The sequence below is a fragment of the Leopardus geoffroyi genome, chromosome D2 (genome assembly GCF_018350155.1).
Source record: "Leopardus geoffroyi isolate Oge1 chromosome D2, O.geoffroyi_Oge1_pat1.0, whole genome shotgun sequence".
NCBI classification, from domain to species: Eukaryota; Metazoa; Chordata; class Mammalia; order Carnivora; family Felidae; genus Leopardus; species Leopardus geoffroyi.
The window spans coordinates 62,659,033-62,683,147 of NC_059334.1; the positions used below are offsets into that span (position 1 = coordinate 62,659,033).

The window sequence follows — 24,115 nt, forward strand, 5'->3', positions numbered from 1 at the left end:
ATGCATAATGCCTAGATCTGTTCTTTGAGTTGAAAAATGAATTGTCACTTTGTTTTCGTTTATTTTTTGATAATAATTTTGATAGAATTATTCAATTATTTCATTATTTTTATTTATCTTTATTATAAAATTAGCAATAATTATATGAAATGACACTTCCCTTCAACTGTTTGGTTATTCAGGAGTGTAGTTCATATGGACAAGACAGGAAAAATGCTTGATTCCTTCTTTTTATTTGTGTAACTTGGAAGACCATGAATTGGTTCTCTCTCATCCTCAATTAGTGACCAGTATTTTTAAAAATATTAATTCATGAATTTAATTTTATAGATTTCAAATCTATAATTTTTTTACTGCTTATTTGAGAGAGAGAGAGAGCATACATGTGTGCGTGTAAATTGGGAAGGGAGGGAAGGAGGGAGGGAGACGGAGAAAATTCCAAGCAGGCTTCATGCTTAGCACATAGCCTGACTTGGGGCTCGATCTTGCCATCATGAGATCATTACCTGAGCCGATAACAAGAGTTGGGTGCCCCCAGATCTATAATTTTTATCCTTATTGAAGCTTAACATTGTACCATCTTTGGTCAATGGGAGCCTCTTCATGTTGGTATATTAATCTTTTTGATATGACTTTAGTAGCCTTTGATAGCTTCGTTATCAATATCATGTAACAGTCTAACCTGTTAGGTTGAGATGTTTCAGGCTTGTCTTCTATATTTCTTGCCTCCAACCTGTAATTAGCCATTTCTTTAAGAAGTCCTGGTTTCTTTTAGTAGGATATGGTATTTCAAGATTATATCTGGGATACTTGGGTGGCTCAGTCAGTTAAGCATCCGACTTCGGCTCAGGTCATGATCTCACATCTCCTGAGTTTGAGCCCCGCATCAGGCTCTTTGCTGATAGCTCGGAGCCTGGACCCTGCTTCCAGTTCTGTGTCTCCATCCCTCCCTCCCTCCCTCCCTCCCTCTCTCTCTCTCTCTCTCTCTCTCTCTCTCCCTCTCTCCCTCCCTCCCTCCCCCCCCTCCTCCCTCCCTCCCTCCTCTGCTCACACTCTGTCTCTGTTTCTCTCTCAAAAATAAACATTAAAAGAAAAAAAAGACTGCCTCTGAATGCTAGAGGTACTTAACAGTTTATGGATTGGTCATTATTCTGGGCCTTTCTAGAGGACAAAGCTAGGCTGTCATATGAGTTCCTACATATTTTCTGATCAAATTTAGGATAAGATGTGTTTTATTTTCTTTTTAACCTAACCACTTCTGTATTACATGTATATATCTCCTTCTATCCTCAGAGTCCTGGTTCTTAAGGACATTGATGATAGATTTATAATATCCCATAATTACTCATTTTAGTCCTGTTTTCATACGTTTAATGCTCATCACTGGTCCTTAATGTTAGTATTCTCTGTGATCATGTTGGTTGTCTGAAGTTCATTCTCTAGTAGATAACTCTGGAAGGGCTCTCCAAGTTCTTATATAATAACAGTTCCACCCATATTTATATTTTGAAGGTCGGTTTTGCTGGATAGAAAATCCTTGGCTTACATTTTGTTCCTTGAATCTGAAATATCTTACTCTTATTTTTCTGTTCTAAGTGTTGTTGTTGGAAAGTCTGATGATAATCTGATTTTATGTCTTTTTCAAGTTATGTGCTCTTTTTGCCTAGATGCCAAAGAATTTTTTTCTTCAAGGACTAATAATTTGACTATACTTTTCTTTAAATATGCTCTTATAATATTTATGCTTTTCACACTGTAGGAAAAATGTTTATGTCAGTTAATTGTAGCATGTAGTACTAGTTGTTTTGAAGTGGGTAGACTGGTTTATTTTAAAGTTACTTTTTTTTTTATCAGTTCTGAAGTATTCATGATCTGAAGATGTATAAAGGAGGTAGTAGTTAGTGTATTAATGATGGGATATTATATTTGACAGTTATTTTGGACGGGGTTTGTCAAAATTAGGATGGTAGAGAAGTTACTACTTTTTCTGTTCTGTTTACCCTTTAATAAGAGTGGCCTTGTTAAAGACTTAAAATGCTTTTCACTGTGTTAAATACAGTGAGCTTTGCTAAAAAACTATCATTAATACTTTCGTATCATTGCTTATTTCAAGCGGATTTTGGAGTATCAGCTAAAAACACAAGGACAATTCAAAGAAGAGATTCCTTTATCGGCACACCATATTGGTATGTATTCATCTTTATGGATGTACTACTGTATTAGTTATGTTAGAAGCTATTATCACTCATTAACTTATCTACATAATTGATTATACTGTCTATCTTTTATGTGGCTTGCAATCAATATTCTTAAGCTAAACATCTTAACTTTCAATTCTCTGTCTGTACAGGATGGCTCCTGAAGTAGTCATGTGTGAAACATCTAAGGACAGACCCTATGACTACAAAGCTGATGTTTGGTCCCTGGGTATCACTCTAATAGAAATGGCTGAGATAGAACCACCTCATCATGAATTAAATCCAATGCGAGTGCTGCTAAAAATAGCAAAATCTGAGCCCCCTACATTAGCACAGCCATCAAAATGGTAAAATATTCTAAACAAAACCTTATACAAAGCAATACTTGATGTTTTATTCTTTGACCTTTTCAAGGGTAGATTTAGTTACATGGTACAAAGACTGCATGAGTAGAAAACTTGATTTTTGGTACTTTTTTTTTTAAGAGTTAAGGACTATAGTTGTGCCTGGGTGGCTCAGTTGGTTGAGCATCCAACTCTTGATTTCAGCTCAGGTCATGGTCTCACGATCATGGGATTGAGCCCTGCTAAGCATGGAGCCTGCTTGGAATTCTCTCTCCCTCTCCCTCTGCCCCTACCCCTACCCCACTCATGTGCATGTACTCTCTCTCTCAAAATAAATAAATAATCATTTAAAAAAAAAAGAGTTAAGAACCATACAAACTCTTATAACTAACTCTTCTTATAAATTTGAAATCAGTGATTTGAGTTCTACACGAAACAACTGTATGTAGTACAGTATTTACTATGAGAAAGTGAGGCATATATGTGGTTGATTTATATTTGTGGAATTTAATATAATAGAAGAGTTTTGTGATTTTTGGCATATATGACTATATCACAGTGGCTAAAACTATGACTCTACTTATATTTAATTTTGTATTTACAGATGATACTCTAGTATTTATCTCAATATTATTTTGAAATTTTGGTATTCTCATTAACTACTTATGTTGAATTAATACAATTACATACATCATAAAATACAAGCATAACTTATCAGAATTTTGTTTGATTTTAATAACAAAGTAAAATAGAATGTCATTGTTAAAATTTCATTTTGAAGGTCTTCAAATTTTAAGGACTTTCTAAAGAAATGCTTGGAAAAGAATGTGGATTCCAGGTGGAATACATCTCAGCTACTGCAGGTAAGATCAGAGTAATATGACAACAGCAAACTGTGTAATTATTTTAATATCTCATTGAGAAGAATACAATTTCAGATTCAATGTATTCTCTTTTCACTGGAGTTTCCCTATGGAAACTCAGAATACATTGTAAAATATGTTGTACACATACAATGTGTACAACGTACTTGAACGCAAGTAAACATTTGCTTTATAAACATATATGCTGCCTTTACTAAAAGGCATTTAGCTTATAAGTCATTCCTTTTGTGCTTTTTTGATTTCAGTTTGTGTTCTTTTATTTTGTTAGTTATTCCACTTTGTTAGTTACTTGCAGTTTTTCTCTCCAGTTACTAGAAAGCAAGCCCCTTGGGCACAGGGGTCATGAGCTAATTGATTTTTTTAATATTTCTTACAGTGAGGATAATGTTCAGTAAATATTGCTGACTTTTTAAAAAAAAGTGTTAAAGTGATAAGATAATTTTGTTTTATAGCAGGACCTATTTGTAATATTGAAATAGGAATTTGTTACATAATATAGGTGGACAAACAGAATGACAAATCTTGAGGCAATTACTGTTAGGTTGAGTTACTGTATAATTCCTGCATTACAGTGTATTAAGTTGATCTGTTTATCTCAGGGGAAAACAGAAGAAATTGCCTTCTTCTATGCAACAGTACATCCCTAGAACACACTTTCTCTTATTATTTTTGTACCCTCACTTTAGAAGGTCTTAGTCTGTGACAGACACTGTTAAATGCTGCTGAGTATACAAAGGTGAATAAAATTTTTTCTTACTCTTAAGAGTGTTAGAACCATGTCAAGAAAGCAGTTATTTGCAAGACTCTAAACAATACTCTAAGGCTTTTTGTAAACATTTTATTAAGGATTATACAGGATTTAAACATACTGTTGTTACTTTTAAAGAACTAAAAATGTACCAGTTTGAAACTTTTAAAATTAATTTAAATTAAATTAAATTAAATTTAAAATTTCAAACATACAGAAACGTACATGCACCTATTATCCAGATATGTGGTACCATTTTTTTTTTTTTTTTTTTAAAGAAAGACCCTTGCCTGTTGTCGGGGGGCATTCACTTTCTTTTTTTTTTTTTTTTTTTTTAATTTTTTTTTTTTTCAACGTTTATTTATTTTTGGGACAGAGAGAGACAGAGCATGAACGGGGGAGGGGCAGAGAGAGAGGGAGACACAGAATCGGAAACAGGCTCCAGGCTCTGAGCCATCAGCCCAGAGCCCGACGCGGGGCTCGAACTCATGGACCGCGAGATCGTGACCTGGCTGAAGTCGGACGTTTAACCGACTGCGCCACCCAGGCGCCCCTGTGGTACCATTTTTGACCTATTTCCTTCAGATTCTTTAAAAAAGATGTATAGTTGTAGGCAGTCCCTATTCCTGCTCAATCCCCTTCTTCCTTGCCCAGATGTAACATCATCTGAAGTTTTTTATATTTTTCTTACTCATGTGTTCATATTTTTACCACATAATAATGTGTATTTTTTGTGTTTGAAATTTTATAAGCCAGAATTTCAGCTGTTAGTAAGTGTGTTCTTCTTAATGATCAAACAGCATCCTTTTGTTACGGTTGATTCCAACAAACCAATTCGAGAGCTGATTGCAGAGGCAAAGGCTGAAGTAACAGAAGAAGTTGAAGATGGCAAAGAGGAAGATGATGATGAGGAAACAGAAAATTCTTTGGTCAGTATTTAGAAAGGAAATGTCATTTAGGTAATATTGAGGGTTGGGTTTTGAGGTGTGATTGCACCTGTATGTAAGGATTAATTGTAATCGATAGCAGTACAAAAGTGTTAATTTTAGGGGCGAAGATTAACAAGTTTGCTCCTTGCTCACCATTTTTGTCCTATTTATTATGTGAAGATTTGTCAGTTCTTTATTTTTATAGCTTCATCAAATTTTAATTGAGATACTAAATCATGTATGTATGTTTTAAATATTTATTTATATACAAAATATAGTTTTGGTCACTGTCTTGAAGTTACGTTTTAACATTAAAAATGTACAAAATCTTTTTCAGCCAATACCTGCAAGTAAGCGTGCCTCTTCTGACCTTAGTATTGCCAGCTCTGAAGAAGATAAACTTTCACAAAACGCTTGTATTTTGGAATCTGTCTCTGAAAAAACAGAACGTAATACTTCTGAAGATAAATTTAACAACAAAGTTCTTAATGAAAAACTTACCACAGATGAACCTGAAAAAGCTGCAGAGGATATTAATGAACATATTAATGATGCTCACTTAGAAGCTATGGCTGAAATTGATAATAGGACAATAGTAATCAAGGAAAATGGCAGAGAGGAGAAGAGACCCAAGCTTGAAAGTCTGCCTGATACAGAAGACCAAGAAACAATGGACATTAATTCAGTCAATGAAGGAAAAGAGAATAATATAATAACTTTAGAAACAGATATTGAACAGAGTCTGAAACCTGAGGAAGAAAGGGATCAAGAAAAGCAACAGATATTTGAAAATAAGATTATAAAATCTGAAGAAATTAAAGATACTGCTATTCAAACAATGGACTTAGTTTCTCAAGAGACTGGAGAAAAAGAGGCAGACATTCAGGCAGTTGAAAATGAAGTTGCACTTACAAAGGAAGACACCCAAGAGAAATTGGGAAAGAATGACGAAACTCCAGAAGAAGTGATCAGCCATATAAGCGATGTCATAGGAACAAATGAGGCAGGAGACGTTGCCCAGAAGGCAGTTGAAAACAGTGCTGAGGATGCTCAGAGTAATGATGGGAATGAAGTGGTTGAAGTAGACCAGAAATTAGTAAGTAAGCCCACAGAGGTTCCTGAGGCTGGTGGTTCTGAGGAAGTTCCTTTTAAAGACATAGTGGAAACTAAGGAGATAGATCAGAAGTCTTTGGAAGATAAAGATGAAGAACAGTCACTCGGCAGTTTAGAGAACATAGTGAAAACCAGTGAGGAATCTGGCACAAATGAAGGTGAGGAAATTACTGAGTCCAGTAGCACTGAAGAAATAGAGGTCAGACATGCAGTAATTTATACTGACCAAGAGGCTTTAGGAAATGAAACTCCAGATGCTCATGAAGCTAGTGCTCAGATAGATACAGAGCAAAAAGCAATTCCATGTGAAGTGCCAATTGAAAGAGAACCTCCCGTGACTTCCTTTTCACAGCCTAGTGAACCTCAGTCTGTTCCAATACCCAGTATTAATATCAACTCTGAAGATGCAGAAAATAAAGGGGAAATAGGTGCTTTATCAAAAACTGAAGCCATGTTGCTTCCAGAATCTGAGAATCAAAAGGAAAATGATACTGATTCAGGCACTGGTTCCACCGCTGATAATAGCAGCATTGACTTAAATTTATCCATCTCTAGCTTCCTAAGCAAAACTAAAGACAGCGGATCAATATCTTTACAAGTAAGTGTATGTGGGCCCTTCTTTGTCATTTTGGCAATTTGCAGTTTATGTGAAGTATGTTTTGAAAATAAAACAGCACTAAATCAGTGTAGTACTGACCCTATAAGATTCTTAAGGCCTATGAAGGCAATCAACTAAAAACCCAAGGAGAGAGATAGATACTGGATGTAATCATAAATTTTTTGGTAATATCTACCTGTTTTTGCCAACTTGATGTAAACGGTGTAAGTTACTTGGTGTGGTTGGATTTTTTTATTGCACATATTTAAATATATTTTAGCCAGAATCCATAATCTATGAAAAAATTGAGAAATTGAAAGAATGATCTCTTTAAGCACTTTTAGGATGTAAACAGCCCTCGATTTACCAGTGGTCTGTAGGGTTTTTCCGTCTTGGTCATAGTCCTCACAGCTGCCATGAGAACCGATGTGGGAAAGCAAAAAAACAAAAAAATCAATAACTAAAATGCAAAAACACTTGGAGCTTTTAGAGCCATTCTCAAATCTTAATGTGTTTAAGAGTTACCAGGGGTATGTATGATTAGGGATGTTAACTAGACTTATGGTGATCATTTAGCAATATATGCAAATATTGAATCATTATGTTCTGTACTTGAAACTAACATACTATTATATATCAAGTATACCTCAACATGAATAAATTATTTAAAAACAGAGTTTTAGGGGGAGCTATGTAGAGGTCTAGGGTGGAACCCAAGAATCAGTATTTGTAACATAAGATTCCATGGATTTCTGATACAGGTGAGTCATGTATTACTTAGAGACTCTGGGTTGACAGCAGAAAAGAGTGGAACAACTTAGGAAACTGACCTTAGGAACAGGACTCCAGGGCATAATTGAAGCAAATTACTACACATATTGCATAGATTGTCTTCAGTTTTCAGTTTATTTTGTTTCACTGACTGGAATTCCATTAATCTGAAATTTATTCACTGACTTAATAGCCTTTTAAAAAAATCCGAATACTTTTTTGAGAATTAAGGTGATATTAATTGTGGATACTTTACTAAGAACTGAAGAAACAGAAAGTTTAGATTTTCAGTGTGGTAGATAATATTTTGGGAGCATGCCCACTTTAGATTTTAGGGGAAGCCTGGATAGGGTATCATAGTCCAGGGCTTAGGAAGAGAAGCGTGAGGATACTAGCAGCCTGGAGAGTAGAATAATAAGAGGTTGCAGAACCATGCTTGGAAAGTGCCAGAGACAAACTAAAATCTAATGCATTTTGAATTTAGTATTTTCACATTCCACTTTTGCTCCCTCTGCTTTTAAACCCCTTCCCCTGTATCAAAACCAAGTAATTATCTGCTGTCAATACTTACATGTTTGCCAAATTGTGTTTTTTGGAGTGTCATACTTCTGTTATTTCTATTTGGATTTGAAAAGCTTTGGATGAGGAATGGAATTTGGTCTTGATAAAGAATTGTAGGCAATAGCTATCAGGCAGTAGACATTTTATCTTTCTAGTAACTCAAGAATCACACATTCATCTCTGTTCCTGAGATGGAGGAGGGCTGTTGATAATATTGTTGCTGATGAAATGGATTTTGATTCCCAGTCCAGGCAGTGTTTAAAAATTACCTGGGGAGCCTTTTCAAAATGCAAATTCTCAGCCACCCTCAGACCTATTGATTTAGATTCTTTTAGGGATGAGCCCCAGGCATTCCTTTAAGTGTTTTGTTAGTGGTTCCAAAACTGAAAAGCCAGAGGTATCTGAGAAGTTACAAGATCAAAAGAAGAAGAAAAATGATTAACCTGTAAAAGTTATACTAATTAGTCATTTATATGAATTGTTCTTTATGATTTGTGCCTAATTATGATGTGGTATAAAAATTATATGTGTACAGTTCTGTGTTTTGTTCTTTTTAAGAAGAAAATGTTTTCTGTCTCCAGTATTTTCCATATAAAGCCTAACTAAAATAAAATCTCACTCAGGAAACAAGAAGACAGAAGAAAACATTGAAGAAGACCCGCAAATTTGTTGTTGATGGCGTAGAAGTGAGTGTAACCACGTCAAAGATAGTTACAGATAGTGATTCCAAAACTGAAGAGTTGAGGTTTCTTAGGTGAGTAGAGAACATAATTAAAATCGTTTCTGTGACTTCTTTTCAGTTTTTGCAAAGTATAAGAATAGAAGCAAGAGTAAAGTCTTGGCTGATTATTCTTACTACTTTTCCATTTGAAAATAGTATTTTTTAAGTTTTTGAAAAAGTATTAGTTCAAAGGTGTAATTTTTTGCTGTCTTTCCCTGTTATTGATATTAAATTTTATCAGACGTCAGGAACTTCGGGAGTTAAGATTCCTTCAAAAAGAAGAGCAAAGAGCCCAACAGCAGCTCAATAGCAAACTGCAACAACAACGAGAACAAATTTTCCGGCGCTTTGAGCAAGAAATGATGGTAAAGTTTTAGATTTTGTATCCTTTTATTAACACTGAAATTTGATGCTTTAAAAAAATTCCACTAGCATGTTTTAGAACTTGTTCTTTGATTATTAGATTTTCTCTGGCTTTGTCAGTATTTCTGGCCTTTATTTCTTCAGTGTTGTAGATGCTCTTTTTTTCCTCCCTTTTGCCTGAAAGGATTTTCTATCTTAGGCTTCCTGTCACTGACTTATAGTGTGATAGGTGTCTTCCATTTTCCTTTGGTTAAAATTTGTTGTGAAAACCTGGAATCATGAAGCTGGTAGATGGTTTACAAAGTTCTTAGGTGGGCCTATTTCTGGATACTTTTTTAGTGTTATAATTTGACCTCTCAGATTTAGAATCCAAGAATTTTTTTCCAAATGTTTATTTTATTTTTGAGAGAGTGCACATGAGCAGGGGTGGGGCAGAGAAAGAGGGAGACGGAGGACCCGAAGCAGGCTCCACGCTGACAGCAGAGAGCCTGATGTCATGAACTCATGAACCGGGAGACTTAAGTCGGAGAACCGGGACTTAAGCCGAAGTCGGAAGCTTAATTGGCTGAGCCACCCAAGCACCCCTAGAATCCAAGATTAATTTTTTTAAGTTTTTTTTTTTTTAACGTTTATTTATTTTTGAGACAGAGAGAGCACAAGTAGGGGAGGGGCAGAGAGAGAGGGAGACACAGAATCTGAAGTAGGCTCCAGGTCCGAGCTGTTAGCACAGAGCCTGATGTGAGGGCTCGAACTCACATACTGCAGGATCTTGACCTGAGCTGAAGTCGGATGCTCACCTGACTGAGCTACCCAGGAATTGTTGATTACATTTGTTGGATTGTAACAGAAAATTCTTAGGAAAATAATGAATTTTTGTTCTCACTGAGTATTTTTATAGTATTGAGCATTCTATTTTAAAGAACCTTATGAAAACTGCATCTCTTTCCCCAAAAAGTATTTTCCAAAGTGTTTTGCTTTTTATTTTTTAAAATACCTTTTACAAATATTTAACTCTACCTATATCCAAAATTATACTCAAGTATTATGTAAGCAGGAATCTTTTGTTGAAAGATTTATAATTTCAAAAGGTTTGTTTCAATAAAAGGATGTTTAAGAATCTTAATGAGGAAGAGTAAATCTGAATATGACAAGCAATTGTACATTATTAAAATAGACTTTGGCTAACACTTTTGATTTATCAAAAGTTTATTGGATAAATACTGAAGTTTTTCTTTAGTACTTTAGCACTTTTAGCACTTTTCTTTAGTACTTTAGTACTTTAGCAACTGGATATTCTTCTGGATGGTTTAAAAATTCTGAACATTCTATAATAGAAAAAAGTATTTTTTGTGTAGAAAAAAATGAAATGCTCATATTTTTGAAAAATTCCTTAATGTGTTTGTAGCATTCCACTTGTGCAGTACTACAAAGGTTGTATGTCATATCACTATGTTTAAATGCTGGTTATGTACTCTTCAATACGTGAGTGATAGACAAGTTAAATGATCCTGAACCACATTATTTTACAGAGCAAAAAGCGTCAATATGATCAAGAGATTGAGAATCTAGAAAAACAGCAGAAACAGACTATTGAACGTCTAGAACAAGAACACACAAATCGCTTGCGAGATGAAGCCAAACGCATTAAAGGAGAACAAGAGAAAGAGTTGTCCAAATTTCAGAATATGTTAAAGAACCGAAAGAAGGAGGTAAGTGTAACTACTACTTTTAATTATTAAAGGTTGTTTTTTTTTTAATGTACACTTAAGACTAAAGAATTAGGAATAATACTTAAGAGTTAAATAGCACCAATTTATTCTTTTTTTGTGGTCTTCCCAACAGTCATGTAGGGTAGTAGTAAGGTCAGGTGTTAATCTCATTTTACTACCAAGAAGACTGTAATAGAAGAGCTTTTTAATGGTCCCTTCAAGTTTACAGACTATCATTAAATGTCCAGCTAAGCCTTGAACCAAGTTTTCAAACTAAGTCTAATCCATTTTCCTTCCAATCGATCATTTTCCTTTATTAGCAACAGTTAAAGCCTCTGTAGAATTTTCTTCTTTCACAAAAGCTCACCATGTTGTGTTTGTAGGTGGCAACAGTAATTCATCTATTTATTTGTAATATTTAATTCATGCTTAAAAGTTTTTTTCTTGGTTAGCTTGATTTCCTTTCATGAATGTTGTATTAAAACAAAAGCTCAGTACCCTGAAATTGGAAATAATATCTGTAAGTTCAACAAGTTGAGAGCTACTTTGAAGAATCACATGTGAAAAATACCTGTGTAAAGTCATTTGATTAAAATGAATTTTTAAATTTTTCCTAAAACTTTTCCATATTGTTATAGGATCTGTGCTATTACTTACTATGAAAGATTGTCATTGATTCAGAAAGAGTATTTATATATTGTAATAGTGTCTTATTTGCCCCCAAATTAAAACAAAAGAGTCTTACATATTAGCAGAAGTGGTTTTATGATTTATTCTATACTTTTAGTGTAGGGGGAGAATTTACTTTTTCGTGATATGAAAGACCCCAGGGATAATCATTATGATTAGTTCTATTAGGATTAGAATAAAAATCTCAACCAAACTAGTAAATGCATTTTCACTTTAGTTATACATCTAAAGCACCCAAGTTAATTGACTTTAGCATTTAAATTGTGTATAAAACTGAACATCATATTGCTGAGCTTGAGGATCTACTTGAAAAAGCATAGAATCGAACATTAATATAGTACATTCTATAATTTCTTTAAGTAAATAATGAAATGGTCAATGATTTTATTTGATGTGACTACCATTTCTAAAAATTAGTTTTGTTACTGTTTAATATTTCACATAGTGTTGCTCTGTTTACCATGATATATGATGTTACTGAGGCTCCATATCAGTTTTCTTGAAACTAGGGGAAGTTTTTATTTGAGCTTATTTTTTAATATCAGGTTAAATTTTAAAAAATTTACAGATAAATATATGATTTAACCTTAAATATATAAAAGTTTGTAGTTATTTTTACGGTTTTTGAGCTTGGAGAGTTTTAGCTAGTAGACATATTTGAGATCGCAATATGCATATTTTAAATAACTATATTATGTATTTTTTTTTCCTTATTGCTAAATTTCTTGCATTTGGGGAGTCTCTTCCTTTTAATGGTGATTTGGTTTCATGAGGGATTACTGATGGGGAATTTTAAATACACTCTCTTCAATCAAAATCAGTCTCTTTCACAGAACATCAATAGCATGTGGTGATTTGGAATCTGATTGCTTTTGGTGCTTCTACTTGTGAACACATGATTGTTTTTCATAGTTGGATTACAGATCTATTGTTAGGTGGAATACATATCTAGGATTTTGGAATAATTAAGGAGCTCCAAATTATACTTCATTTTATAATATACTTTATTTGGTATAATAAATCATAGCATACTACACTGTTACTTTATGAGTACTTTATAATATTGATTTTAAAGTTGACAAGTTTGGCTTACATTGTCAGCAAAGGAGAATGTTATTCTAATGCAACACAAAATCATCAGACATGTTTGTATCACACCATATATAAAATGGTGTGTTTGATGAAAAAAGAAAACAGTATCCATTTATTTCTCCTTTTGTTTTCTTTTGTTTTCATTAAATGAACTTAATTTAGACTTATTTCTTTGGTTTTATCAAGCCAGTTACGAAATTTTGTACTTTTATAAATGGCATTGACTTTCCTTATTTTCAGCATTTCAAACAATGTCAGTAGATGTGTTCAGTGCTGCTAGTAATCCTTTACTGATTGTCTTTGGATCTTTAAGAGAGAATAATATATAGGGATAATTAGGCATCTGATTAACCTTTATATGGTGTGATGTCCCTTTCTGCACCGAGATTCAGCATGTTCTATCCTTTCATTCTTTTTCACCAAACTAACACCTATACTATTGCATGTTGAAAGGAACTTTGTATCAGCTTTAATCTTTGACTTGTAGCTTGTCTGCTACATAAATGCTTGCTGTGGAGAAAGTATTATTTCCCCACCTCCTGCATGCTTATACACTGTAGGTTATAAATGAAGTGGAGAAAGCACCCAAAGAGCTGAGAAAAGAGCTCATGAAACGCAGGAAAGAGGAGCTTGCACAAAGCCAGCATGCTCAGGTAACAGCAGCAGCTTAATGCTACTAAAAACAGAAAGCAGCAGTATTCTCGCAGCTCAATAAACCATGGTGGACAGGGTAAACTCCTACTGTAGTTATTATATGATGTTGATTTCTCCTAATACAAAGGTTCCCAGGGCATTCTTTATGTAGAACTAAATTCGCATGAGATGGTGACATTTCAGTTGCAAATACGAAATTAAGTGGAATGTTTGGAAAGCTGACTCCGGGTGAAATAAACAAGGATGTTGATGTATAATTCACTGTATTCTTATTATAATCATGAGGGAAACTTATATACTTAAGTAGTAATGTCACTGATAGAAGACTTTTATGACAAAATATAGAGGTTGAGTGTGTAGGCTTTGTACACATGAAAAGAATGACTATTTAAAAGACCATTGTTGGGGCACCTGGGTGGCTCAGTTGGTTAAGCACCCAACTCTTGATTTCAGCTCAGGTCATGATCTCTCGGTTCGTGGGTTTGAGGCCCGTGTCAGACTCAATGCTCTCAGCGTGGAGCCTGCTTGGTAGTCTCTCTCTCCCTCTTTGCCTCCCCCTCCTTGGCTCATGCTTGCTTGCTCTCTCTCTCAAAATAAATAAACTTAAAAAAAAAAATAAGGCCATTGTTTTTATAAAGTTGGGAGTTAAAAGAAAAACCATAAACGGTAATGTTAAATGGTAGATCAAACATTTATTTTACTATTAAAGTCAATAACATAAGCAACTTAAAATCAGATTTTAAATACTAACTACATTGTTTTTCTTTTTGATTCAGAATCCAGCAGTTTAAAAAAATACTGCCTGTATAAACTTGATTCTAGGTTATGATAAGGATGAACCAATTAAGATGGGTGAATTCTTTACAAAACTAGACAAGCTAGTACTTTAAACAGATTTTTTTTTTTAGAATTATCTCATGACTGTATGAGGTCTTTTTAGTAGGAATCATTTTTCTTTTAATTAAGTTTGCATTCAGTTTGGAAGCAGAGAGGTGAGCTCAGTTTGTAGTTATATATGTCAGTTAAAGGAAGAAGATTATATGTTAACGGTTGCTTTAAATTACCAATTTAATGTGGTTTTATGTGATGTAAAAAGTGGTTCCCAAACTTTTACAGACCCATGTGAAAACATGGAAGAAACAAAAACCACTGGGGACCGACAAATGGAATGACATTTAAATTTTTTTTATTTTTGTCCAGAAGGATATTTTAAACTGCTGTTTAAAAATTTAAAGGAAAGAATATCTTAACACCATGAAAAATCAGGGAAGTATTTTGGAATTTAAAATTTAACAAAACTAGCCTATCTGAATAAATTTCATGTTTTGGGGGGGGGGGTTTGGTTTGAGGCAGTGAAAAATTTTGTCTTGGCCTAGTGTGGGGATTACTAAAGTGTTAAAGCAGACACAGCATTTACTGTGTGTCAAGTGCTGTTCCAAATGTTTCTCCTGCATGAACTCATTTAAAGTCACAACATGCGAGGTAGTTACTCTTATTACCTCTATTCTACAGGGGAGGAAATGAAAGCACCTCTGAACTACCACACCGTACTGCCTCTCACGTTTAAACTGTTATTTCTGTGCTTAATCTGAACTCTTATCAGCTTAGTCCAGTGGTTATTGGTCATGTTGTTAATAGGTGAAGAGGAAGTCCTTGCTTCACACATCTAATTTTGGATAATTTGGATTTCAAACAAGATAAGACCAATATGGTTTTTCCTTGTACAGGAATGTAGGCTTTTTAGATTCTAAAAGGTAATACATATTTCAGATGCTAGAGTTGACATTGAGAATTTAGTGTTGAAGGAGTTAAGTGATCCCATGCTTTAATAAAATTTTGGGGGCTAGCCTGTATTTTCAACTAAAGCTGAAAGCAACAGTAAATGTCTTTCTGTAAATTTAATGAAAATTTAGTAATCTAACAAATTTAAAAGTATTTCTCTTTAGCTACTGCTTTACATGAAGGTGCTAAAATGATAACTTGGTACCGCGTCTATTTTAAACATTTTGAGAATTTGTGAATAATAGTTATATAGTCATGGAGCCAGAAGTATTTGATTGTCTAGTCCAGTGGTTTTTAAACTGTACTCCCAAGAGCTGTGGAGTCTGGAAGAAGCACCTCAGGGATCCTTCAAGAAGAGAGGACTGGGGGTTCTGGGTCCCTGCTTAGACTTTAAAGCAGCACTACTTTTCATCTGTTTCATACATTTTGTGGTAAATTTTTTGAAAGAGGGTTTGACTGGTTTAAAAAACAACAGCATAAACTAGAGTTTGGAAACCACTGATCTCGTTCAAAACCTTTTTACAGATGAGAAGGAGGCCTCTCTGTTAGGTAACTTGTTCGAGGCCTCCCGAAACTCAACATTTGTATAATTATTCTTTCCATTTACAAAAAGTCATCAGCTGTATTCTCACCTGGGAGGTGCACTGTACTCTGACCCGCAGGGTGTTGCTCAGGCCATGATCCAGTCTTTTCAGTTGTCCTCTTGCGCAGTCTCCAGTGCCCAGCTGCAGGATGTAAGTCCCACGCATCTGTGGGAGGATGCCTTCTCCCGTTTTATCTGCCTTTGCTTCAGCTCACATGTGCCTTTTCATTGTTTGCTTTATTTGTTAAAGCCTAGAAGATTGATAGATGATAATGTCAGTAATGACAGTAATAATCTGAAATGAACTTTATAGTATAGTATTCTTCAAAGTGTTTTCACATTTGATTCTTACTGCCTCCACCCTAATATAGGGATGGAGTGTATCCATTTTATAGATAAGGAAATCGCAGTACAGAAAACTAAGCGGTCCACTTGAAGTCACAAACGATATTAATGGTAGAACTGGGATTAGAACACTCTGAACAGTGTTCTTTTTTTCTACCTCACCACAAATTTTGAGATTTTCATTTCCAAGAAGTAGCTTCCCAGGAGTATTTTATAAACTTTGCACATGTGAGAAATTGAATGCTGTGATTAGATTTTTATCTTTGTGTGAAGTGACATTTTGATTTTATATATGTTATATATATGTTTTAATTATGGATATGGTCAGAAAAGGCATATTAAATGTGATTGTAGTTCCATTTAACTTTAGTTTTCACTATTCAAATTGTATAAGGAATAGTGAGTTGTTCTTCCCCTTGCTGTAGTTTTAAATTAAGTCTGGAATTCCAGGCTGTATTCTTTCTCACAGTTTCTATGGGGAAGTGACTAGCTCACTTAATGCTATAATTTTTGTTTTTGATGTTTGATATACACAACTGGAGTAGATAGAATACAGCTTGATTTCACCCATTCCTTTCCCCTCTCCTGAAATTAGACTTATTTTTTTTATTATTATTGGCAGCTGTTGGACTCTGTAGTTTTCTAAAGAGTAAGCAAAACAATTTTTTTTAATGAGAGGGAGAAATTATGAATTAAGATCACTTTTCTGATCATTACCATTTTTATCCTTTGAATTAGAAATAAATTCTGTACAAATAGCCCAATATAACATAACCCTTTCTTATAGTTTTCTAGAATCCGAAGTTGTTTTTTTTAATATTTATAGTTGTCTGATTAATATGACAAAATTCCTTATCAGCATTTAAACTTACACTTTTAAAGGGTGCATTTTATAGTTTCTGTGTTGATTTAAATTGTTACTTTTATTGATCAAATCCATCTTCTTTTGGGTAAATTTGTTCAGTCTTTTTGGAATGTAAGATCACTTTTCTTTCAGATCTTAAGAATAATTTCCAATTACAAATTCCAATGTGAATGTGTTATACTTGGCTTTTGTAGTTAGGAAATTTAAAGAAATCTCACTAATATCAAAATTTTATTTCTTTTGAAGTAACAAAATATACGAATTAGTATGTGAGGGACCTGGACCTTTCAGGTAATTTTTACCATTAATATAGAAGATTATTTGAGGTGCCTGGCTTGCTCAGTTGGGAGAGCATATGACTCTTGATGTTGCGGTTGTGAGTTCCAGCCCCAGTTTGGGGTAGGGATAAATAAATAAATAAAGATAAATATAGAGATTAAAATAAATGAAGGAAGGAAGAAAAGAAGTAAAGAAAATTGTTTGCATAGTATTCTTGACTACGTAATTATCCAGACTTTGCTTAATTATTTAAGTCCTTGGCTCTGTAAGACAACTGGTGTCTTTGCTAATTCTCATTGTTGAAGGCACTTGCATACATTGCCTACCTTGACTCTTACCTGTCAACTCTTATTTTACTTTCTGGAGCAGCACAATGGTAGTTCTGCCTCCTTCTGTATAACAGTCTTAGCTCTTATTTTCCCCTGATGGATTAGCTGCTTCAGGACAGGCTTCTGTAATTCTTTCCATTATTCATTGTGTGGCATGGTTTCTAGACCCTGTATTCACAGCTTTCTGTTTTCTGTGGTTTACTTTTGAACTTCTGAAAATGTGATACTAAGGGAAGACCCACTATTCTTTATGTGGGCATACAGAACCAATTTGGGATCACTAGAATGGAAGGTCCTTAAAGGCAGTACTGTCTTTTCTTAATTTTAGTAGCCCCTTTAGTGGTACAGTGCCTAGCATTAGTAAGTACTTAATAAAGATTTTCTTTGAACTGAACTGTCATCTTGCTTAATCTAGACAAATATAGTAATATGACCAAGAATTGAACTCGCAAGAAATTCCATTTACTTTTTTAGTGGCACTGGCATGTATTTACTCTTCTTAATTTTCACATAAATATTTATTCACCCTCATCTTGTACTTTTGCATTTATTTGAGTCTAAATGTAGTATTTATATTTATGGTAGTTAATTTGGGCCCATTGTTTCTGTCTATAGAGAAATTTTTAAAAGTCCTTTATACAAGTTAATGGTACAGATGTGAAAACCTTTTGTTATATCTGCAGGTTATATTAAGTTATAGATTATATATTAAGTATTGTACAAGTTTGTACATAGAAATTTTACTATGAAATTAGAGAAACAATTTAGTTTTTATTATGTGATATTTACTGTAGGAAAATGACCAGCTTGAACAACTTTCTTTGTTATAATTGCCTAAAAAGTAGGCATGGAGATTTCGTATCTCTTTAAATAAAACTCAAAAAGCCTTATTCTAGATAGTTGAAATTAAATATTCATTGTGGCTTTTTTTCTGTGATAAAAACTTGGCTGTGGTGAAGCTCACAAGTGTATTTTACAGAGGCAATTCATTAGTCTTTCTGCTAGTGTGTAATTGTATTTATGCTGAAGTACAAATTATGACACAGATGAGACAGCAGTATCTATAACTCCAGATTACTTTAACAGGGCGTCATGAATGGTAAGACCTAATTCTCACCTCCAGACGCATAGTAAGGCATGCACCTTAAGGAACACGGCTACACTCACTCTCAGTGCATTGAAGACCAGGCTGGTAGTGATCCAGATCCTGTCAGACTCTGTCAAAGGCACAAAGAGTAGATCCAAAATGGACCTTAGGTTTTATCTTCTCTTGGATGTGCAAGAGGAGGGATTATAGGTGGAGTGCCACTTCAATCTTAAATTTCTAAATCCACACTCAAATTGATCAGAATATCCCTTGAGCTAATCATATATAGACTGCTGTAACTGCCAAAAGAGGGATGGAGAGCCGAACATTTACTGGCAAAATTTACATTTCTTCAATTTGGATATTGTTCCTTTTCTTCTGTGAATGTGCAATCTAGCATAAAGACCATAAGTCACTTTAACATTTCCTTTTCTTACACAGTTATCGAAGGATTTTTTTTTAAAGCATAAATTTTTGCATTTGGGCAAATAGTATGTGCTCAGTAAATATTTGTTGAATGAATGAGTGAATCCCAAACATGTTGGCAGAAGTTTTTGACTATCAGGAATTTGTGTGTGTGTGTGTGTGTGTGTGTGTGTGTGTGTGTGTGTGTGTGTGTATTTATTTATTTATAAAATGTAACTCACTTTATGAGTCCTAGATCACATTTCTCTAGCAATGCACTATTTCTCATTAAGTCCATAAACTGTTGTTCTTTTTAGGCACATGCTAGAGATACAGAAACGATTTCTCTGTTAGTGTTGCCATGGTATTACTTCCTAAGTCTTTATTTCTTGGAAAAATAGAGATATTAAATATTCTGATATGTGTTTTACTTATTTGCTCTTTATTCTCTTTTTCATAAAAGGCATTTTGTTTTTTCTTGTTTTATCCACACCATAGTGTAATGAATGATCAGTTTTAGAAGCTCTAAATTTATTATTTTCCTAAAGATGTTCATATCATAGGGCATTCTGAGTGGGTGACTTCTTTCATGTGTATTATTTTTAATACTGAGTTTAGAGTATTATGTATTCTAGTACTTTTTTCTGGGCTTGAATTGAGTGACTAATACATTTATATATTGCTATATAATTGGTGATTTTTAAATCCAGTTAACTTTAGAAACTTGGTTTAGAAATCTTGATAGCTACTAATGTATATAGTCATATAGATAAATGGATGTTTCACTCAGTAGATGCTTATTAACTCATGGTTAACTGTCTAATAGGAACAGGAATTTGTTCAGAAGCAACAACAAGAATTAGATGGCTCTCTGAAAAAGATCATCCAACAGCAGAAGGCAGAACTGGCTAATATTGAAAGAGAGTGCCTGAATAACAAACAGCAGCTCATGAGAGGTATGTGAAATCACACAGCATATGTGTATATATAAAATGGTATCTGAAGACCATTGCTAAGATATATGTACATATCTAGTATCCATAATATCAAATAATTGGAAATTATGTGAATGCTTTCCTTTGCTAAAGTGGTAGAAAGATAAAGTTGAAGTTAATAAGAGGAAAAGCTTTATGTAAAATTTTAAGCATTTAAATTTTTAAAATCCTTTATAAAGTTAAATACTGTAAGGCATAGAATGAATGCCTTCGTGACAGAAGTGAACATAAACATGCAATCCTTAAAACATCTTACTGTGCAGATGATGCTAAAGCCTTACCTGAATAGTTTTGTATACTCATTATGCCTTACAATTGTTGGTATACTTAATGGCATCATGACAGAATGGGATTTTAACAAAAAGCTTAGATTTTTTTTATTTTTCATTAAGATGATTAAAAGGAATTTTGGTATTGTGGGTGGGGCATTTTCTGTTTATAGAGCATCAGAACAGAATGGTAAATAGTGATAGATATTATCTGTCCATTGGTAATATTTCATTTTAGTTCACAGTGTCAGTGTGCATATAAGTTACTGTATATAGAACACATTTATGTAAATATTAAAATGAACTCCAAAGTACATTAGTAAAAAGAACAAAGTGACATTTTGAAAATTGCTTTCTTCTAGCTCGAGAAGCTGCAATTTGGGAGCTTGAAGAACGACACTTACAAGAAAAACACCAGCTGCTCAAACAGCAACTTAAAGATCAGTATTTCATGCAAAGACATCAGCTACTTAAGCGCCATGAGAAGGTTAATGAAAGGAAAATTGGTTTACTTTTTGTTCATTTGAAGTTTGCAGAGTTACTCATTTTTGAAACTTCTATTTCATAGAGAATGAATTTTAGATTTCCTTTCTATTTTTTTAATCCTAAAATTTCTTTGGTGAAGTTTGGAGTAATTAATTGTATCTTGATCATGATTGCAAACTTCTTTTCTATGAATTTCATGGAAGGTGACTGATTTCAATGCTTAAGTCCTCTTCTACATTATAATCTTCATGTTGTCTCAAAGGTAGCTATTGTGGCCCCATTTATGGTTCAGATACCTTAAAAAATGTGGACTTTCTGACTTAGTAATGAGAATTTCAGTATAAGACGCTTATATAAAGCTTACTAATAGCTTTATTTTTGTTATAAATTATATTTTGACTAAAAGTTTGCTGGTTGATAATACAACAAGGGAGGGAGTGATTTTGGGAAACAACACAAGAACATGTTTGAGCATACATGTGGGTACTGAGTATTAAATTATATTTAGGGGCACCTGCATGGTTCAGTCAGCTGAACGTCCAGCTATGGCTCAGGTCATAATTTCATGGTTTGTGGGTTCAAGCCTCACATTGGGCTCTGTGCTGATAGCTCAGAGCCTGGAGCCTGCTTTGGATTCTGTGTGTCCCTCTCTCTCTGCCTCTCCCTCGCATGCACTCTCTCTCTCTCTCTCTCTCTCTCTCTAAAATAAAAAAATAAAAAATTAAAATTTTAAATTATATCTACATCACAAGATTGTGTTTGATACTTTCTTAGGAAACAGAACAAATGCAGCGTTATAATCAACGACTTATTGAGGAATTGAAAAATAGACAGACTCAAGAAAGAGCAAGACTGCCTAAGATTCAGCGCAGTGAAGCCAAGACTCGAATGGCCATGTTTAAGAAAAGCTTGAGAATTAACTCAACGGCCACACCAGATCAGGACCGTGACAAAATTAAGCAGGTAAATAAGCCAGTTATTCTCTTCTTTTTTAAGTTTAAAAAACTGGAATGTCCTTTAGAAGTGTCACATAATTATGTCGTAAACATTTTGAGCCCCTTTGGGCTTGTTGGTATTTTCTTTGGCTCTGTGGACTGGGGCTGGTTATGTGGCATATACCACCTTAGTATTCCTAGGGTGGTGGCCACAGAGGACCCCAGGCCCCACACCAGCTCTTGGGCCCTAAAACCAACCTTGGGAATTAGGTGACTTGCACAGCTTTTGAAGTTAAAGTGTAGGGGCCTCACTGTACTTCTGCAGTCTCAGGTACCCCACATAAATGAACTGTGGTCACTGATCAGGTAGGAGGAACAAGGTACCAGAAGTCTACCCCCTGTCCAAAGCCGTAATATCGACTCCAGCTTGAGTCACAGTACGTTATTCGTGCTTGCAGCTTTAGTTTATTGTACTTTAAGATTTGTTAAGTTCCTTAATCATTCCTTTAGAAGATGCAGAAATTATATTGCTTGTTAACAGTATTTTCTTTTTCTTATTTATAGTTTGCTGCTCAAGAAGAAAAGAGGCAGAAAAATGAGAGAATGGCTCAGCATCAGAAACATGAAAATCAAATGCGGGATCTTCAGTTGCAGTGTGAAGCCAACGTCCGAGAGCTGCATCAGCTGCAGGTCAGATAGAGAAGCATGAGAACTGAGCTGGTGGGAGCAGGGCAGCACAAGTGGTGGTTTGGAGAAAACAGTAGCTAACTGGGATAAACTGTACTATACTCATGGAAATGCTGGGATTGAGAGATTTGTTTTCTGTATAGACTCGAGTAAAGATCAGGTTAGTATCATAGGCACTTGTTGAGAGTTTGTATAACCATGATTAATATAAACATGAAGCTAAATTGTAAACCTAAGAAGTTGAGTCTTTCAAAAGCAGTCTTGAGTTATTTGTAGTCTCTTTTGCAAAGAAGATGGCAAAGTTTTCAAAATGAGGTAGGTGGTTTTGTTGGCAGATTCTGCATTCAAAATTTCATTTAGGGAGAAATAGTTCATTTTCTTCTAGGTTTTTGAGAAAAGCGATGGACTAAATATATGAGAATTTTTCTCAAGACATTTAAAGGTTACCCTAGGGGGACTGTTTTGGGACCTTACCTGGAGTGTGCAGCCCACCCAGTATATAGTCTAAAATGTTTAAGATTTCAGAATAGTGTATACTTTATGGATACTCTTCATATTCTCTTAATTTACTAAAGTAGAATAGTCCTGATCCCACATTCTGGCACCAATGGTAAATGCATAAGAAGATGCCCTTTGAAGTGTCAGTTTTATGAGCAAACCTTCTTAGAAAGGAAAAGTAGGATCAAACTAATTCTATTTTAGTTCATTTCATATGGTAACAGATCTAACTTCTAAACTTGCAAAAATGAAGCTATGACTCATTTCATAGTTATTGGCCCTGGGTTTTTAGAGGAGAATCTGAACCTCAGTAATAGTTTGATGTTTAATGAGTACTTTATTATTTTGAAAGGTAATTATATTTGTGAAAATTTGCTTAGTTGATTGGAAATTTTTTAACCCAAACTTTATTTTCAGAATGAAAAATGCCACCTATTGGTAGAGCATGAAACTCAGAAACTCAAGGAATTAGATGAGGAACACAGCCAAGAATTAAAGGAATGGAGAGAGAAATTGAGACCTAGGAAAAAGGTAATTTTAAAAGCTTTAGTTAAAATATGTTTATGTTCATTCATCCACCCAGTTATTGGCTGTTTACATAATATATATCAGGTACAGTGTCAGGGACAGGAGATACAGAGATGAAGAGACAAAGCCCCTGTCCCTCAAATGTTCAGAATGTAGTGACACGCGATTACAGATGAGTAGGATCATTGCTCTGAAGGAGGTAAGTATAGGAGATGGGACGGGAGCACAGTGTTGAGGCCAAAGAGGAAGAGTGCTTCAGTCTGGGAAGTTGGGGAGGCTTTACAGAGAAGATGCATTGTAAGCCAAGTGAGACTCAGGATGAGTAAGATCTTGCTAGGCATACAAACAGGTTGGGGTGTGATGGGCAGTCTAAGTACAGCAATGAGAATGGGTGAAAATGGTGTGTACAGGAATCGTAAGTAGCTCCCTGTCATTGGGGCGCTGGGGGAGTGTGCCTTTGTGTCGGCATTAAGGAGGGAGAGAAAGAAGGAAGTGATGACAACTCAATCTGGACAAGTTGGCTGGAGCCAGATTACAAGGCCCTCGTATGACAGTAAATTGACAATCTAGTAAAATAGGGAAGGCTTCCCTCCTGCCATCTATAGCTCTCAGCCATCTTCCTTTTTTGTACTTGCTTTTTGATTCCCTGCTGGCCTGGTCCAATTGG

The 24,115-nt window shown here is 34.6% G+C and overlaps 1 protein-coding gene across 2 annotated transcripts in view; it reads left to right on the forward strand.

Moving 5' to 3' along the window:
- Nucleotides 1–24,115, forward strand: part of SLK (STE20 like kinase) — a 56,959-nt gene that overhangs the window by 25,833 nt on the left and 7,011 nt on the right. Inside the window, exons 5-18 of one of the 2 annotated variants that reach the window (XM_045438806.1) lie at nucleotides 2,114–2,186; nucleotides 2,351–2,545; nucleotides 3,324–3,405; nucleotides 4,975–5,103; nucleotides 5,441–6,814; nucleotides 8,770–8,900; nucleotides 9,109–9,232; nucleotides 10,760–10,939; nucleotides 13,282–13,374; nucleotides 19,877–20,006; nucleotides 20,677–20,801; nucleotides 21,575–21,763; nucleotides 22,300–22,425; nucleotides 23,338–23,451. In XM_045438806.1, the coding sequence (XP_045294762.1) occupies nucleotides 2,114–2,186; nucleotides 2,351–2,545; nucleotides 3,324–3,405; nucleotides 4,975–5,103; nucleotides 5,441–6,814; nucleotides 8,770–8,900; nucleotides 9,109–9,232; nucleotides 10,760–10,939; nucleotides 13,282–13,374; nucleotides 19,877–20,006; nucleotides 20,677–20,801; nucleotides 21,575–21,763; nucleotides 22,300–22,425; nucleotides 23,338–23,451 (3,065 nt within the window). The remainder of the gene's footprint in view (nucleotides 1–2,113; nucleotides 2,187–2,350; nucleotides 2,546–3,323; nucleotides 3,406–4,974; nucleotides 5,104–5,440; nucleotides 6,815–8,769; nucleotides 8,901–9,108; nucleotides 9,233–10,759; nucleotides 10,940–13,281; nucleotides 13,375–19,876; nucleotides 20,007–20,676; nucleotides 20,802–21,574; nucleotides 21,764–22,299; nucleotides 22,426–23,337; nucleotides 23,452–24,115) is intronic. The other variant, XM_045438807.1, reaches the window with a different exon arrangement.